Source organism: Heterodontus francisci, chromosome 42 (assembly GCF_036365525.1).
Source record: "Heterodontus francisci isolate sHetFra1 chromosome 42, sHetFra1.hap1, whole genome shotgun sequence".
NCBI lineage: Eukaryota > Metazoa > Chordata > Chondrichthyes > Heterodontiformes > Heterodontidae > Heterodontus > Heterodontus francisci.
Window position 1 is genome coordinate 17,624,991 of NC_090412.1, and position 16,802 is coordinate 17,641,792.

Here is a 16,802-nt window from a genome sequence, read left to right on the forward strand (position 1 = left end):
GATGTGAGCTGTATCTTTACTAATACGGATACAATATTTTCTGGATTTTGAATAAAGTCTTGGGTAGTGAGTCACTAGAAGTAAATAATGTGCACCAACTTAATATTTTATATCAGAAATGAGACTCAATTTCTTAACTTTTGTGATAGCTGCTGCAGGGGTTGAGAAAGATCGGACTCGTTTTTTTTTAAATGTAGGTTTTGCTCCACATGATATCTTTCCTTAACCACCAAGAGTGCCGTGAATTATTTGGACGAGATGATCCATTATTTTGATTTACTTTTTTCTGCTTAGGATGCTGCTGTCATTGAAAAGGACAAAGCTGCCAAATCTCATTTCAGTGGAGTTGCAACAGAAGAGGAGGCGAGTCGTGTGCTTCCATCATCTTACTCACTGCTGGCCAAAATGCGAGCGCGGAATCACCTGACTTTCTTTCAAAGGCTTGAAAGCGATGAGAGCTCTGAGCCCGCAGTGGTGCCCCCTCCTATTCCAACCGAGCACGATGACCTGTTAGTGGAAATGCGGAACTTCATTGCATTCCAGGCTAGTAGCGATGGGCAAGCCACGACTTCAGAGTTGTTGCAAGAGTTCCAGTCCAAGTTATCAGCTGCACAGACGGTTGTTTTTCGAGAACTTCTTAGGAACTTGTGCACTTTCCACAGAAGCGCATCTGGGGACGGAATCTGGAAACTGAAACCAGAATTTCGGTGAACATTCCTGGTGGTGCTGCTAATCATGTCAGCTGTGTGACTGAGCTCTTGGTTTAATTGCTGCTAAGGAACATTATAATATTAATAATAAAAGTTCAGTTATCCAAGTAAATTTTAAAAAGGTTAAACAAAAAAAGACTTGAGAAGATACAATACTATTTTCAGTTTGCTCCCGTGCACGGGTAACATTTCATACTGAAGAAATTACTTGAAATGTGTACTTTTTAGTCAATGGTAAAGACTTAAAAGAAAGATTTTAAACTATTGTTGAGTTTTTTTGGAGATTTAATGTTGAGAAAGTGTTGCTATCTACCTCATACATGGAAAAATGACCTTGAAAACAGCAGTGTTTAAAGTTTAAATCTGTGATTTCAATGCACTTAACTACTTCCATTAATTTAAAATCACTATTTAATTTCGATCCCTAGATATTTGAAAAGCTCTGCTTTTTAATCATCTGCTTTCTTTGGAAACAAACCTGTTTGCTGGTATGGAGAGTGTTTAATATAATTCAACTATTAATTATTATTAATTGATGATGCCATTGTAAATAATAACAAAGAGCTGGATGCATACAAACAGCTCAATAAACCAAAAGTAGATTTTTTAAAATGTGTTTAAAATGTCTTTTCAATAGATTAAATTTGTTTTAAGGGAATAGATGAATGTAATCAGAATGTGTTTTCAAATTACAAAGACACTGGACCATCCAATAAAAACAACACTTGTTTTGGTTGTATGCTATAGAAAAATCCACTTTAAGGCAATAAGATTTAATGCAATGCCAGTATGCATTTTGTGTTAATTCTTCATGTACAATTGCTCCACTGTCTCTACTCCACCATGGTGTTACATTGTTAAATGTGCACTCCATCTAAGCTGTTTAATTTTTTTTCACAGTTCATGCTGGCATAGTATGAAAATTTGCTGACCCCAATATTATGCTATTCTGAGATCCCAGTAGCAACATGGGAAAAAGGAAGAGCTTGAATTTTTGTAGCATTTTATCACATCCTCAGGATATTTGAAAATGCTTTCCAACCAGTGATATTGCATAAGCAAACACATCAGCCAATGTAGTATTAGGAAGAGTCCACTCACGTAACATGAATCAATGGCCAGAAAATTTGTTTTTGATGGTGTTGATGAAGAACGGAATGTTGCCAGAACACTGGGAGAACTTCCTGCACTTTGAATGGTATCTTGAGGGCTTTTGCGTCCACTTGAGCAGGCAGGTAGGACCTAGGGTTTAATGTCTCAACACTTCTGATAGTACAGCACACTCTCGATACTGCAGTGCAGTGCCATGAGCTAAAAGTCTGTAGTGAGGCTTGAACCACAATCTGCTGATTCAGGCAGAAGTGTTACTAACTGAGCAAGCTAGTTCAGAATATTTAGTTTGTTAAGAAAATTTTTATTTGAAATGCAAAACCTGGTTTACATTAAAAATGAAAGCTGGCATCAAATATTGTCAGTTCATTCCATTTCTCCAGACAGTGTCATCAAAAATGATCTCTCGTTTTTTTCACTTTTTGAGTGGGTTTAAAAAAATACTTGTCTTTATTGTTTCACTGTTGCTCAGAACTTACTTCACTTATGTATAGTGATTAAATTAGGATTTGAACTCCTTATATTGACTGACAACGATGAAACCTCATCCTATACTTGTGATTCAGTGCTCCAATCTCTTCCAAGCTGCTTTATGAATTTAGTTCTTCCTCCTTGTGAAGGGTATTTTAAAGCTGAATTCTGGAAACAATTAAGTGGCAGCATTCAGAGCATATTGAGATTTAAACTTCCCTTTGTGTTGGTCAAAATTTTCATTGCAGATTTAAGTTATTTCAAACCTTTTTTCCTCTGGTGAAGTCGGCTGTCGCCCAGATAATTTAATCCACAGTTCCATACTGAGTATCCTCAATTTGTTTTAGTATTCTTTGACTTAAAATGAAAAGTTAGATAACACAAATCATGACCTACTCCAATAACATAGTTGTGCAAATCAAAATATTTGTGGACCTAGGTTGCTAATCCATAAGAGAGAGAGAGGTGAAATTCCTCCTGTCAGTAATTTTGGTTTAAAAAAAAGGTAGAGTACAAAATGGAACCTCCCATTTTGTAATTACAGCAACTTTTTCATATCAGCAGGATTGGTTGCCCCAGCTACGCACATTCAACATCCCAACAAATGTTGACGCTGACTCCAAATGCTATTAAGGTTTGTGCAAAACAAGCTAATACTTTCAATATGAATTTCTGTTGTGCATTTTTGACAGAATAGGATTTGAACAAGTATTTGACTCCTTTTGTTGACTGGCAACAATGAAAACTTATCTTATGCTTGTGCTTCAGTGCTCCAATCTCTTCCAAGCTGCTTTATGAATTTAGTTCTACCTCCCTGCTAAGGGTATTTTAAAGCTGAATTCTGAAACCGTTAACAGGCAGCTCACACAGCATATTGAGATTTAAACTCCCCTTTGTCTGGTTCTTAATTATTATTTACAATAGTATTAATTATCAACTATTAATAGTCATTAATTGGATTACGTTAGATAAAAACTCCCCAGAGTAGCAAACAGATGGTTTGCAAAGAATTGGATGATGAAAAAGTGAAAATTTTCTAATACCTTCGGATCAAAATTAAATATAGTGATTTTCATGGAATAGAAGCAGTTAAGTGCATTGAAATTACAGATTTAAACTTGACACACTGCAGTTTTCCATATGTGAGGTAGGGAACAACACTTATAGATTGCACCAGAGTCGAAGAAGAGGTTGTAATTTGATCATTGTTCATGATGAGATTGTTGGCTATTTATTTGTTTTACGTTTTAAGCTTCAGGGTCTTTTCTAACTGACTATTGTATGTTGTTAAACACATTCCCTCTTATATTCCTTCACCTCATCATTTGTTACTCCAAATCCTTCATTACCTCTCTGTCGTACTCCTTTTTTTGCTATACCAAAATGACCTGAATTTGTCCATTTGCTCTAAATTGAACAACTGAAGAATATCAGAGACAATGATTTTGGGGCTTTTTGGATTAAAGATGTAGCTATGAAGGGTGCAGTGCCCTCTAGATTAAAATAATTCCCTGATGTAATAATTAAGCCGTGCTGCCAGCGGATCAGAGCTCCAGGTTAATCAAAAAGCTGAAATCTAAATTTGTCGCTGTTGGTATTAACGCGGTAATATATCAATGAAAAGTTTTTTTTCTTTGCACATTTTAATGGCATTTTCAAAGCATTAAAATGCTGAAATAGAAAGCTGTTTTCTGTCATTTTTGGCAAGGGAAGTTTCATGTGACACCAACCTTCAAAGGTTTGTGGGAGAACTCATTGCAGTAGTCTGAATTGAAATGTCTATATGAAGTTAATATGTTACACAACGTGCGTTTTATATAATGCCTTTAATGTAGAAAATGCCTGAAGGTGTATTGTGGAGGTGGTGAGAGCGAGGAAGAAAAAAAGCAAATAGAAATAGGTAAGGGAACAGATATTGAACTATAAGGCGAAAGAATAGGTGGGTGACCAAAAGCTTGATTGAAAAGATGGGTTTTGAGGTGGCAGCAAAGGAGACTGATTCAGAAAATGCTTCAGTTTTAACAGTGTGGCTTATTAAGAGGTTGCTCTATGCTGCCACCAAGAAAGGCAAGAATACCATATCGAAACATATTTCTGTAAATTTAGAATATTATATGGACAGAATTTTTTAACCCTCTTTCCCCCACCCACAAATGGGATTTCATGAAATCACTGCACTCCTTTATGCGTGAATTGAATTAAAATTAATTTTCTGTACTTATAATTGAGGGGAAATATGTTTATCATTACAACAATGCATTTAAAATATTTTCATATTGCTTTCCCAGTGCATTTAATAATTATAATTTCCATTAGCATTATTATACAGGACAACACCAGTTACTGCCCTAAATATTAGAAACTAGAGCATCTGTCTGTGTCTGAATAAAGTTTGTCCAGTCTAGAATGATTAACACAAAATTCATTTCAAATACAAAGGGAAATATTTTCAAATGAAATCTAATTTTAAAAATTCTTCCTATGTTGATACCTTTTGGTTTCCTGTACAGTATAATTAATAGGTTATGGCTGTGACATTTGAATGCTGCCTGCTAGAAGATGTCTACTTTAAAGCATTTTTGTTACATAGATTAACTGCTAATTAGCCTCAAAAGGTTGGCATTAAAGTGTTTGTTGAATAAAATCATTTGAAGTGTGAAGTTTTTTTTTTAAGAATCTGAAACAATTTCCTTCAGAAGAAACGAGCCCTATTTATATAATGCCTTCAACAAAGAAAATGTCCCAATCCAATTAATGGTGGTGGGAAAGGGAGGAAAAGATAAAATAGGAATAGATAAGAGAGCAAACACCAAACTGAAGGGCAGGATGGCCAAAATCTTGGTTGAAATTGTTAGGACCAAGACGGGTGTAATGCACTGTTAATTTAGTCCCGCTACTCCACAGGTCACAGCATATTAGTAAAGTTTCCCACCTACTGGAAATTAGACAAATTAAACACCATATTCATTCCCCAGAATAAAGCACACCAAATCAGGTTTCTTTAAACAATAACAACTTAACTACTAATAAACCAATTTTAAACAATAGAGATAAATCTATATGTGTGATCAGATTTTATAGCTTATTCTTCCTAACCCTCATGCACACACACATTCAAAAACCAACTGTTAACCTGTTTTAAAAGATGGGTTTAAGTTAGAACTCATTCTTCGGAATAATAAAATAACTGGGTTGTAACTTATGGTAAAATGTTTCCAAATTGGTGAGATATCCCAGAGTCGAATAGTCAGATGCCATTCGAAGTTTCCAGGGGAAATTAATGAACAGTCTGTGGTGGATAGGCGTTTAATGCAATTCGTCAACAGTAGGCATCACACAGTTCTCCCAGCAAAAACAAGCTGTAGCAGCAGGTCTACTTGGATTTCTAAGCGGCAGTCCAACAGTAGAAACTTTCTTAAGATTTCAAGAGCTTCCAAAAATACAACAATACAGCAGGACTCACACTTGAGGTAGAGATTTTCCAGAGACTGGGGATGAATTTCCACAATTCAGGCTTCCTTTCAGCAAAGGAGCCTTTCTCCAAAGTGGTGATTCTGCACAGAGTGTTGTAACTCCTCTTCCTGAATCTTTTCTCTCCAGGCATAAACAACAACAAGGGCTTTGGCTCCCATACCTTCGATTTGCAATTCCTTCAAAGTTCTTTTAAATTAATGAGATTAGAATTTCTCTTGATACAGGAATTATTTTTCAAGAGCAGCAAACTGGTCTTTTGATTTCTTTCAGAGAGTGTTCTCTTTCTCTGGTCTCTAGAACAGGTTCCATCCAAAACTGGTCTTTTCTTGCAAATGAGAAACTAAAAACTCCCCAGCAGCCAGTCATGTGGCAGTCATTTCTCTCTGCTGCTTGGCTTGGAAAAACAGATTGCCCCACCCAGTTCAGCATTCACTGTACCCAGAGAAATCCTTTTCTCAGTCTTAAAACTGATAGGTGTTTGCCTTTTATTTTTTTTTTAAAAAAGCACTTGTAACAAAATTCAGTTCTGAGGCGGTCTTTAATAGAATTTTCAGGGCCCACCCGAAATCGGGAATGGAGGTAGGGTGGCTGCGGAAATACTGGCGCCAGGCAGCATGTCAATTTCAAGGCGCTGATCCCAATGGTGGCAATATTCATCAGGGCGGAGGAAGGGTGGGATACAGATCCTGCTGTCCTCCCAACTGAGTCCAATTAAACTTGTTAAAAAGCTAAACTTGTAATTTCTAAAGGGGTAGACAGCTTACCTGCACCTTCAGAAACTGAGCAGTTGAAGGCAGGTGAGTAAAGAGTGAGCAGCTAGCCATGGCTGACCCAGGGCATTACCCTGGCCCCATAAGTCAGTGGGGTAAGGGGGACTGTGCACTTAGTAAGGGGATGCCCATGGTGCTGTGCAGGCAGCAGGGAGAGTGGACACAGTGCCAGGGCTTTGAATGGGTTCTAGATGGCAATGGGGCCACAACTATAAGATTTTGAACCCATAGACTCATAGAAAGTTTAAGGCACAGAATAGAGGCCACTTGGCCCGTCGTGTCTGTGCTGGCTGAAAAACGATCCACCTATTCTAATCCCACCTTACAGCATTTGGTCCATAGCCTTGCAGCTTACGGCACTTGAGGTGCATATCCAGACTCCTTTTGAATGAGTTAAGGGTCTGTCTCAACTACCCTTTCAGGCAGTGAGTTCCAGACCATCACCACCCGCTGGGTGAAAAAGTTTTTCCTCATCTCCCCTCTAATTTTTCCACCAATCACTTTAAATCTATGTCCCCTCATCACTAACCTGTCTGTTAAGGTAAATAGACCCTTCACCTCTCTCTATCCAAGCCCCTCAAAATTTTGTACATTTCAATCAGATCTCCTCTCAGCCTTCTCTGGTCCAAGGAGAACAACCCCAGCCTATCCAATCTTTCCTCATAGCTGCATTTTTCCAGTCCTGGCAACATCATTGTAAATCTCCTCTGTACCCTCTCCAGTGCAATTGCATCCTTTCTGTAATGAGGTGACCAGAACTGCACACAGTCCTCAAGTTGTGGCCTAACTAATGAGTTACACAATTCCAGCATAACCTCCCTGCTGTTATATTCTATACCTCGGCTCATAAAGGAAAGGATTCCATATGCCTTCTTAAGCCCAATGGTGATGAGGGGCAACACTCTCCAGAGGAAAGGCAGAACCCCAAGCATCTGGAGGGTGCAGGAGAAGAAAGAAGGGCAGGAAGGGAACGGAGACCAAATACTCAACACAGGATCAATCACAAAAGACGGGGCTACATGGAGATAACTGAGGACCAGTGGCACAGGAAACTGCAATTCTCCAGGCAGATGGTCACAAACATCAGTGCCCTAATTGCAGAAGACCTCACACTTCACAGCACTGGTCACCGTCCCCTGCCAGTAGCCATCAAAGTCACTGTGACCTTGAAGGGCAGAGGGCAGTGGGTTTCACCTCCATTGTTGGATTCCCCCAGGTGCAGGGTATTATCAATTATACCCACGTGGGCATCAAGGCACCCACTGGCCAGCCAATGAGATCCATCAACAGGAAGGTCCTCGACGTCCAAATGCTCTGTGACCACAAGAGCTTCCTCCATGTGTGTGCTTGCTTTTCTGGCAGCTGCCATGACTCCTTAACCTTCCACCAGTCCAGGCTGCTCCAGATTTTCTCTCCAATGTGTGTGGATGGATCCCAGGGGGCAAGTGAAATTCCTTGAGATAGCTACTGACCCCTCTATGGGAGACCCAGACAGAGGCACAGGGGCGATACAGCCAATGCCACCTGCTCAGTAGGGCTTCCAGTGCCTGGACCGCTTGAGTGGTGCCCTCCAATACCTTCCTGCGAGGGTCTGAGTTATTGGTCTGCTGCACTCTCCGTAACACGGCCCTCCTGAGAGATATGGATCTTGAGGATGGTGAGGCCCTGGAAGGAGGCAGCTCATCGGTGGAGGAGGAGGAATTGCAGGCGGAAGGAGATAATGCTGAACAGAGAGGTGTTCCTGCTGCACATTGAGGTGGCCTCTTCCTGCCACCCTCCAGGAAGAGGACTTTCCTTCTCTCCCTCATGGCCTCCAGTGTTAGATCCAGGTCGGCATCAATGAAGCGAGGGTCTGCCCTGCCCTGGATGCCAGGCCTTCGGCTCCCCTGTGACATCTTGTTTCCCACTGGTGCTGTGGAAAGCTGATCTCTCCCTCCAGACAGCAGGCAGCCTCTGATGGCTACCATTGGATATCTAAATGAGTCATGAACTTCATCTGACTTGCCTTTGTTCCCGCTCCCACTGGCTCTAAGTGGACAGGGGACATGTCTCCATATCAATTAAGGGCTAATCCCTGTGAAAATCTGAACTTTAATCAGTTTCCCACTGGAGGTGACTTTCTGACACAAAAACAGACCTGGCTCCTGTTTCCTGCCTCGATGATAAAAATTCAGCCCAGGGAGTTTACAGGTGAAATCCCAGAAAATAACACTGAACCAGTTGAGCTCTCTGCTACCAATGGTGGGAGTGAAGACTGGACAGAATGCACAAAAAGCCAGAGTCAGAGGACTGAAGGGTGCAAGGGGATCTAAGTCAAGCTTGCAGCAAAGCAATGAGGGGATTTGAAGGCAAGGGTTTTAAATTGAATGTATTAGGACTGGAAGCCAATCTAGATCCGTGAAGATTGGGGTAAGTGGGACTTTGTGAGTGCCAGGGATACAGCCTAATGAATTTTTGACCAGTTGGAGATTATGAAATGTGGAGAATGGGTGATCAGTGAGAAGGATATTAGAGAAATCTAAATCTAGGCTGGCATAAGGAAGGCTGATTAGGGAGGAGGGAAGGAGAAAAAGAGGGGCCGGTGTTTAGAGAGGGAACGAGCTGAAAGTTCTGCCAGTGATGGTGCAGGAGAGGAGATGCAGAAAATGTAAAGTCAGAGGACATGGGAGGGGTTGCTAGGCTGATGGAGGATGAGGTGAAGCCAGGGAGAAATTTGTAGATGATAATGAGTATTTTAAATTAGTGCTTGGAGGAGCAGGGAGCCATTCTGGGTGGAGTTTCAGGTCAGAAGAAGGAGCTTGCATTTCTTCCTTTTCTATTTTGGAAGGTGTTGCTTGGGAGGATGAGAAGGAGGGCGCTAGAGAAATCTAGTATGGAGGTGAGGACCAGGTTTGACAGCATCTGTGCAGAGAGAAACAGAGTTAACATTTCAGGCCCGTGACTTTTCAGGGTTCTGGAAAAGAGGTCTGATGAAGGGCATCGAGCTGAGATATTAACTCTGCTTCTTTCGCCACAGGGACTGCCAGATCTGCTGAGTATTTCCAGCATTTTCCGTTTTTTTATTTCAGATTTCCAGCATCTGCAGTATTTTGCTTTTGCATGGAGGTGGGGCTCATGGTCAGGCTGTCACTGGAGTAGAGAAGCTGAAGTAGAGCCAGTGGGAGGCAATGATGTTGAGGTGGAAGTCTGCAGGCTGGGTGATGGGGGTTTGAAGCTCAGCTCTGAGTCCAACGGGACACCGAGGCTGTGAATAGTCTGACAGCGTGGGTGAGCAATCAGGGACATGATTGGCAAGAATGTACCTTTCTGGTAAACCCATAACTAAACAAGAACAACGGTGGCCCTTTTTGTATATATATATAAAGTTTAATATTCTTATCCCTTTACTGACAAATACACTTCTTTAATTGGCAGGGTTCCGAGCAGTAAGTTGAATGTAGGCTGGTCACGGGACCTCAAGTTTATTTGCATAAATACCAGAAGCATACATTCATTTCTAAGGTCCCGTGCTCCTCGTTTCACTGATATCGATCGATTTCAGGAATGAACGCGACCCGAAAGCCAAATCGAACTGAACGTTTGATAAAGTGCACATTGTCAGTCTCCAGTCTGCATCGTATAAAAACCACAACAAAGTCAATACAGAAAAACAGCCCGACCTTGATTTTGAAACTCTCAGTCATTTACAATCCAAACTATCTGCTGGGTCCTGCAACAGAATAGATGCATTAATATCAATCCATGTAATTACATTTTGCTGAACTACCTTCTACTTATCAATTACATTTTACTTATTACACCGCCAAGATCTAACCTTTAAATGCTTCTGGAAACCTAGGAGATAGATGAGGAATTGGATTAGATAACTATGTCAGCGGAATTGTTATGTACTAATGAAAAACAACAACAACACGCCTATGAGGCTCTTCCTAGGCTTACCCCATGAGAATGTACTAATGAAAATATAGGCCTTTATTACTCTCCCCACACCACATACATATTAAATAATGCTTTATAATCATATAATGGGCCCTTTAGTTAATGAATCTGTTCTGATGGAAAAGTTGGAACACAAAATTAAATTTGCTTTACTTTGGCTTTTGAATTTACACATCAAATGATTTTAACACTGAAAAAATAGACATAAGTAGAAATTTATCACAGTTTAAGTTGCTCTGGAGTTTGAAAATATGCATCGACTCTCTAGGCAAACATGAAACAGCATCGCGACTGAGTGAAAATAACCTTTAAAGGAAACCAGACACAAGTTAAAAAAGTAATCCCTGGTGTAATTAATTTACTTCTATTTTAACATCGTCCTTGTTTTTTTAAACGATTTTATTTTTTAGGTAAAGTAAACATTTGATAAATGGAACGCCAGAGGTATTTTAGGGTAGTTTGGATCATTTCCCAATCAATAATTATCCGATTGATTTGCTCAGAGTTCCCCTTTATCTCCAGAAACATCAACAAAAAAACTCTTGTCCCTAAAAATAAGATTCAGCTTCATCGGACAGTGATTGGTTTTGTTTTGTTTGCTAATCTGTAAAATAAACCTTTTTTTCTTAATATCTGATTGCATTTTTTTTTCCAATGTGTTTTTTTTCAAATAAAAAAGCCCTCAAGTTTACCATCAGAGCTGTATTTATTTTGTCTAATCTCACATTCTTCTTCTTTTGTCTCTATGTTTGAGATCTTCCTGATGATTTTGCCTCGAATATGAGAATTTTTACAAAGAAATAGGCCGAAATGGTATATTTTCTTAGAGAAAAATAAAGTGGGTCTTTTCACATTCCTATTTATCTCCACATGCTGTTACAGAACGTGCTAAGCCTACAACTCGTGTTCGGATGCAGTTGTCACTCGGGAGAAATAACTAGACATAATTCCAAATGCCTCGCGGAAGAGTTAACGTAATTTGTCACAGATCTCTCACTTTGACCCCTCATTATCCTTTCAGCTATTTTTTGGTCTGCACTGTAAATTCTCACCCCTCACCACATACATAATAAATAATGCTTTATAATCACATAATTGGTCCTTTAGTTAATGATTCTGCCACAATGCTGTGAAAGTACAACTGTGTGGATTTTTGCATTGAAAAATACTTTTGTAAAGGCAAGGTAACTTTTCTCTGCATAAGGAAAATGCATTCACTTTCCGAACTAAGAATAATGGTGTTTCTTTTGCTTCCCTCAGATCTGTTTAAATAATGATTGAATGAATTGGGCTGAATGGAATCCAGGGCTTGAGTACAGCGGATCTTCTAAATCTGATCACCAAGAAATATTGATGAGCAACTCACTCAGTTTCATCATGTAAGTTACTTCCTGACCAATGCAAGCACTAGGATCGGAACCATCTTGGTAAAACTGACTTAAAATTACAGATTTTCGCCCCCCGAAAGCTAGGTTGAAAAAAAAAAGACAACAAACAACACGTTTTCATTTGCGTCAATGATCAGCCTCTTTCGTTTGCTTTCTCTCACAAGACTGGGCTGGCAGCTCACAGACAACACTGCCAGTTTCCCTGGGAAACGAGATGAACAGCTAATAACCAGGGCATGTGTATCCAAACAGGAAAAGTGTAACAGCCTTTGACAATTAAACCAACCATTTACATTGATCATTTTCGTCGTGTACAATTCATGACAGATCATTAGTGTAACAGTTTGCTACAACACTGTAATAGCTTTTTACATATAATATCTGGCCTGGGTACAATAAGACCCGTACAGCTTGAAATAAAGTTGCAAACACAGTATTGAGCACATTTCTATGTTGCAAAGGTAAGCACAAAGCTAATTAAAATTTTGTGCATCTTTTTAATGTAAAATAATACCTCAACACAAAACGTGCGTTAAAGACACACTGTATTGAAGCATGTCTCATCTCCAGAAATGGAAGTTGTAACAATTTGCAAAAGGAACAGACATGTAATAATTGGGCACTAAATTCAACACAGCTCCTACGAGAAAGGAACCTTGCATTGTTTTTCTGCAGGACAAGTATTCGATAAATACTGTACATGTATTTTGAAAATTGGGAAAGTTCATATGCAGGAAAACACATTTACTGAAACAGGTTGCAACCAGGGACTTTACTCCAACTAGTCTCATCCACTTCTGTCCCACTCTGAGTTCAAAATCTGATGCCATGTTTTTAAATAAGTTGGACAAGAAAATCAACGTCTGAATTAATAGCTTCTTATCGGGGAACTTTTAGTTCCCAGAAGGCAAAGCTAAATCAACAGAACTAAGTGTCTTGGTAATAATGTGAAAGACTAACGAAACGGGAGATTGATTTGAACAACACCGGTAACATAGCAGAAGTAAAGGTCACTGTTCAAGACACACAGACTGGCCGCTGAGATTTTGCGAAATGAATTGTGCTGGGTTAACAAAACTTTCTAAAGATCCAATATTGAAATTCTAATCTGGACAAATTCCGATTGTCTCTGTGTTATTAAAAAAAAGGGCTCCAAAGTCCCTTAGTACATCAACAATAATGTAATAAATTAATAGTGTTTATTCAAAGCTACCGGAGCTCTTTCATGTTTAGTTAATTTCTCCAATGTCGTCAAAATACTGAACAATTTGATTTACAACGCATTGCTCCTACACACTAAGGCTTTATAGGGAGCTGACTGGTGTCGCTCCTCGTGTATCTGCGGGTGAAGATGTTAACCATCGCTCTGAAACTGAAGCGCGCTGCGATGTCTTTCAGAAAGGCTGGGGTGCAGCATTTGTCTCTGAATTCCCCGGAACAGCGGCCTGTGCAACCCCCAAGGATGTTAGCACGCTTTACTTAGCACTGGGCTGCATTGCTCTCACCGCTCTCCATTCTCTCGTTCGGGGCGCCAGTGGAGAAGAAGGGAGAAGCGATCGAGGATAGGGTCGTCTCGGAGGCTATCCAGAGGTTGCATGAGGTGCTTGAGATTGGCGAGTTGCCACAGAAAGCTGGTCCGCGCAGGAGACCTCCGCAGTACATGCTGGATCTCTTTAACTCGGTTGCAGATGTCAATGGCATAACCAAAACTCCGGGATTGTTGGAAGGAGATGTCGTGCGAAGTTTTGTGGATAAAGGTTTGTAAAATACACAATGTTAAAAAAAAGTGATAATCAAAGTTACTATCCCACAACTACAAATTCAGATCAGTTTCATTAATAGAGAACACAATTCCTGATGTAGAAAGTGTAATGAGTAATTAGATTGTGGAAAGGATTTTAAAATAATTTGGGGACTTTTAATTTCACTGTAAGTTGAAACGTGGGTGAATACGCGTGAGCGATATATTTCCAAATTGGGCAATAAAGTGGATCTTCTGCAAAATGTAAGAACCTGCATTTGAAATGTTTCTCTTTTATTTTAATGCAGGTAAGTGGCTTGTGTATATTTGGGCGATGTCACACTAGTTAGGTGCTGCTGGGATGCATATCTGAAACAACAGCCCTTAAATATAAACATCTGGCCACCAGTACTTCAAAAAAAAAACTTAGTGTACAGCGTGACACTAAAGGTAATTTTCAAATGAATTGTTGTATGAAAGTAGGGGAAGGACAGTGACTGCCTCAGGTAGATGCACTGATACAGAAATGTCTTTCTTTTCTTCTAGTTCATGGTGACCAGAGCTACTTTTATTTCAATGTCACTTCGGTTGGAAAGGACGAACAGCTCCTCAAAGCTGAGCTGAGGCTCTTTAAGTTAAAAGAACAATCTCAGCACACTCCTCACTTGTGCAGGGTGAGCGCTTTCACTCTCTGGCTATTTCTCTTCTGGTCAGCTTAACCATCTTAATAATACATTGTATCCCGATTGGCAGCACTGAGTGGGCGGCGTTTGCTTCAAGCTAACAGTTCCATGTCTGTTTTTGTTTCCAATTCACAAGGTCGATCTGTGCGAGTTACTGGACGGCACCGGAGTTCACGCCAGCCTGATTTCATCCAAAACTATCCCTCTGTACAGCGAAGGTTGGGAAGTATTCACTGTCACTCAGACAGTAAGTACAGTAAGTTGGGATCAGCACTGTGTAGGGTTCCTTTATAATTAACTTTCATTGTCTCGAAATATTATTGAAATCACTACACACCACAGAACTCCTGATAGCCAGGGGAACATATGTCTACTGCAAGAATTGATCCAGCGTCCTATAGTGCTGTCTATTTATAAATTAGGCATGCTATATACAATTATTATCCGATTTAACTCATTGAGCACGCACGATTAATACAGTTCAAAAAAACAAATCCACTTATTCCTCCCCTGAATTTTATTTATCTCATTTTAACCATCAATTGATGTGTTTTGAATAAAACGTTTGAGACAATTTGCCTCTGCACCTTCTCAGCTCTTGTAGAATCCCAAGTGTTAATGTTATCTCCACTGGGACTTAACAAGGCCCAATCTTTGTACTGGGGATCTGGAGTGGAAAACTTTTTTTTTTCTGTAGCACTGTGCAGGGGCATCAATAATTGGTACTGACAGACAGGGCTGATCTGTTGAACTTTTACCAGGTGTGGAAGTGGGTTAAGAATAGTAGCTCAAACTACGGATTCATGATCATCACCAGCATCCCGGCCGGAAACTCGTTGGAATTGAGCCCTGTCATATTCGCGAAGAGTGGCGACCACGGATGCTCTTCACGGATGACAGAAGGCGAGGGACCCCTGCGAACTCCAGGGCACCTATTTTAACAGGTGAAGGGCCAGTTCAATCATGGTGTTACACTGAGTATTTCAGGCTCACTTTGAGATGATAACATTCTCGATTAAAGCATGTGGCCACTTGCACAAGAGTTTTCAAAGTTTTTTTTTTGACAGGGGCTACATGCCCCATTTCAATGTTTAGCACCTCGATCATTGCCAGGTGAATTACATTGACATTAATAATATTTAGCTGTGTTTATTTTTGTAGTCAGCAGCTATTTGCGTTTAAAATGGTAATTTGTTCATGGATCGTGATAAATGTTTAATACAGGGAGCTTTGTTCTCTCTCTAAATACTGAATCAGTTCAGAACTAGGGAACTAAGCATAATGGCTCTTGGCCGTCCAGATTACTGGCCCTCCTAGTATTGTATATGTTTTTGTGTGTGATGTGGAGATGTTGTAATAAAGCCAATGGTTCTTGTTTATTCAGAAGACAACATATTACCAAAGGAGAAGAAGCTGGTTGTTTCAACAATGCCAGGTGAAAATGCAATTCATTCTTTAGCCCAAGTAGCCAGAAGCAGAAGAAGGAGAGCTGTTCCTGTCCTCACCGCGGGTCTCCTCCTACCCTACCAGAAACACTCTCTATACGTTGACTTCGAGCAGATCGGCTGGTCCTCATGGATCATTTCCCCGAGGGGCTACAGCGCCTATTACTGCAAAGGGTCCTGTCCATTCCCTTTGGGACAAGGCTTTCGCGCCACCAATCACGCCGCCGTACAGTCCATAGTCAATGGGCTGAAACTTTCCAAAGAGGTGGGAACCCCGTGCTGTGTCCCAGACGCCTTCCATTCCATAAACCTTCTCTATTTTGACAATGAGGAGAACGTAGTGCTGAAGCAGTATGATGACATGGTCGCTGTTAGTTGTGGATGTCACTGACTGAACGCTTTGTCTCCCGTTAACCATTCTGGCACTGTGGGGAAGGTATTAACTACATGGCAGCCGTTATATTAGTACATAAAGTTGGCTACATTGGGGATATTCTTTGGATAGGGAATAAATATTGATGGGATTAGATTGCGTTGATCTTTTAAATGTTGTTTTTGCATACATAACTCCAGCTTCAAGTTTCATTAATTTGGCTACAGTGTGTTTTAGGACTCCCTGAGAAGCTATATAAATGGAAGTTTTTGCTTTCAACCAAAGTGAAGTGTGTCAAGTTATTGCACTGTTAATTAGCTGAATACATCCACAACATAATTTATCATTACCTGCACACACAGCTCAGAATTGATTGTTAGTAATGAAATGGCTGAATAGGTTTACTTGGTTGCCTCATTCGTCATATGAAAACTTAATTCTTTATAATGTTAATTAACATAGCATGTAACTTAAGCGTGATTATTCTGATATTACTGGGAAACTATCTCTGCTCTCAAATTGTGATTGCATTCGCATAAGGGTATGTATTGAATGTGAATGATGAAAGACAGTTAAACACCATCTGGTTCAGTCCAAGGACTGTGTGTAACAGTCAGGTATGCGGGCTGAGCTCCAAGTTTGATTATTCTTACGGAGATAATTTTAACAAGTTAGAGAGCAGAGATATTTTCTCTCAC

The 16,802-nt window shown here is 40.1% G+C and overlaps 2 protein-coding genes across 4 annotated transcripts in view; both read left to right on the plus strand.

The window, feature by feature from the left end:
* ercc6 (excision repair cross-complementation group 6) overlaps positions 1-4,922 on the plus strand; it is a 55,502-nt gene extending 50,580 nt beyond the window's left edge. For all 3 annotated transcript variants that reach the window (XM_068020679.1, XM_068020678.1, XM_068020677.1), the window contains exon 21: positions 295-4,922. In XM_068020679.1, the coding sequence (XP_067876780.1) occupies positions 295-711 (417 nt within the window). In that variant the 3' untranslated portion in view covers positions 712-4,922. The remainder of the gene's footprint in view (positions 1-294) is intronic.
* Positions 4,259-16,122, plus strand: LOC137355366 (bone morphogenetic protein 2-like). Its single transcript, XM_068020359.1, has 8 exons — positions 4,259-4,387; positions 11,582-11,658; positions 12,027-12,102; positions 13,346-13,619; positions 14,150-14,277; positions 14,423-14,542; positions 15,057-15,189; positions 15,671-16,122. Exons 1-8 carry the CDS (start codon positions 4,259-4,261, stop codon positions 16,120-16,122), a joined length of 1,389 nt encoding a protein of 462 aa, XP_067876460.1.
* The last annotated feature ends 680 nt before the right edge of the window (positions 16,123-16,802 follow it).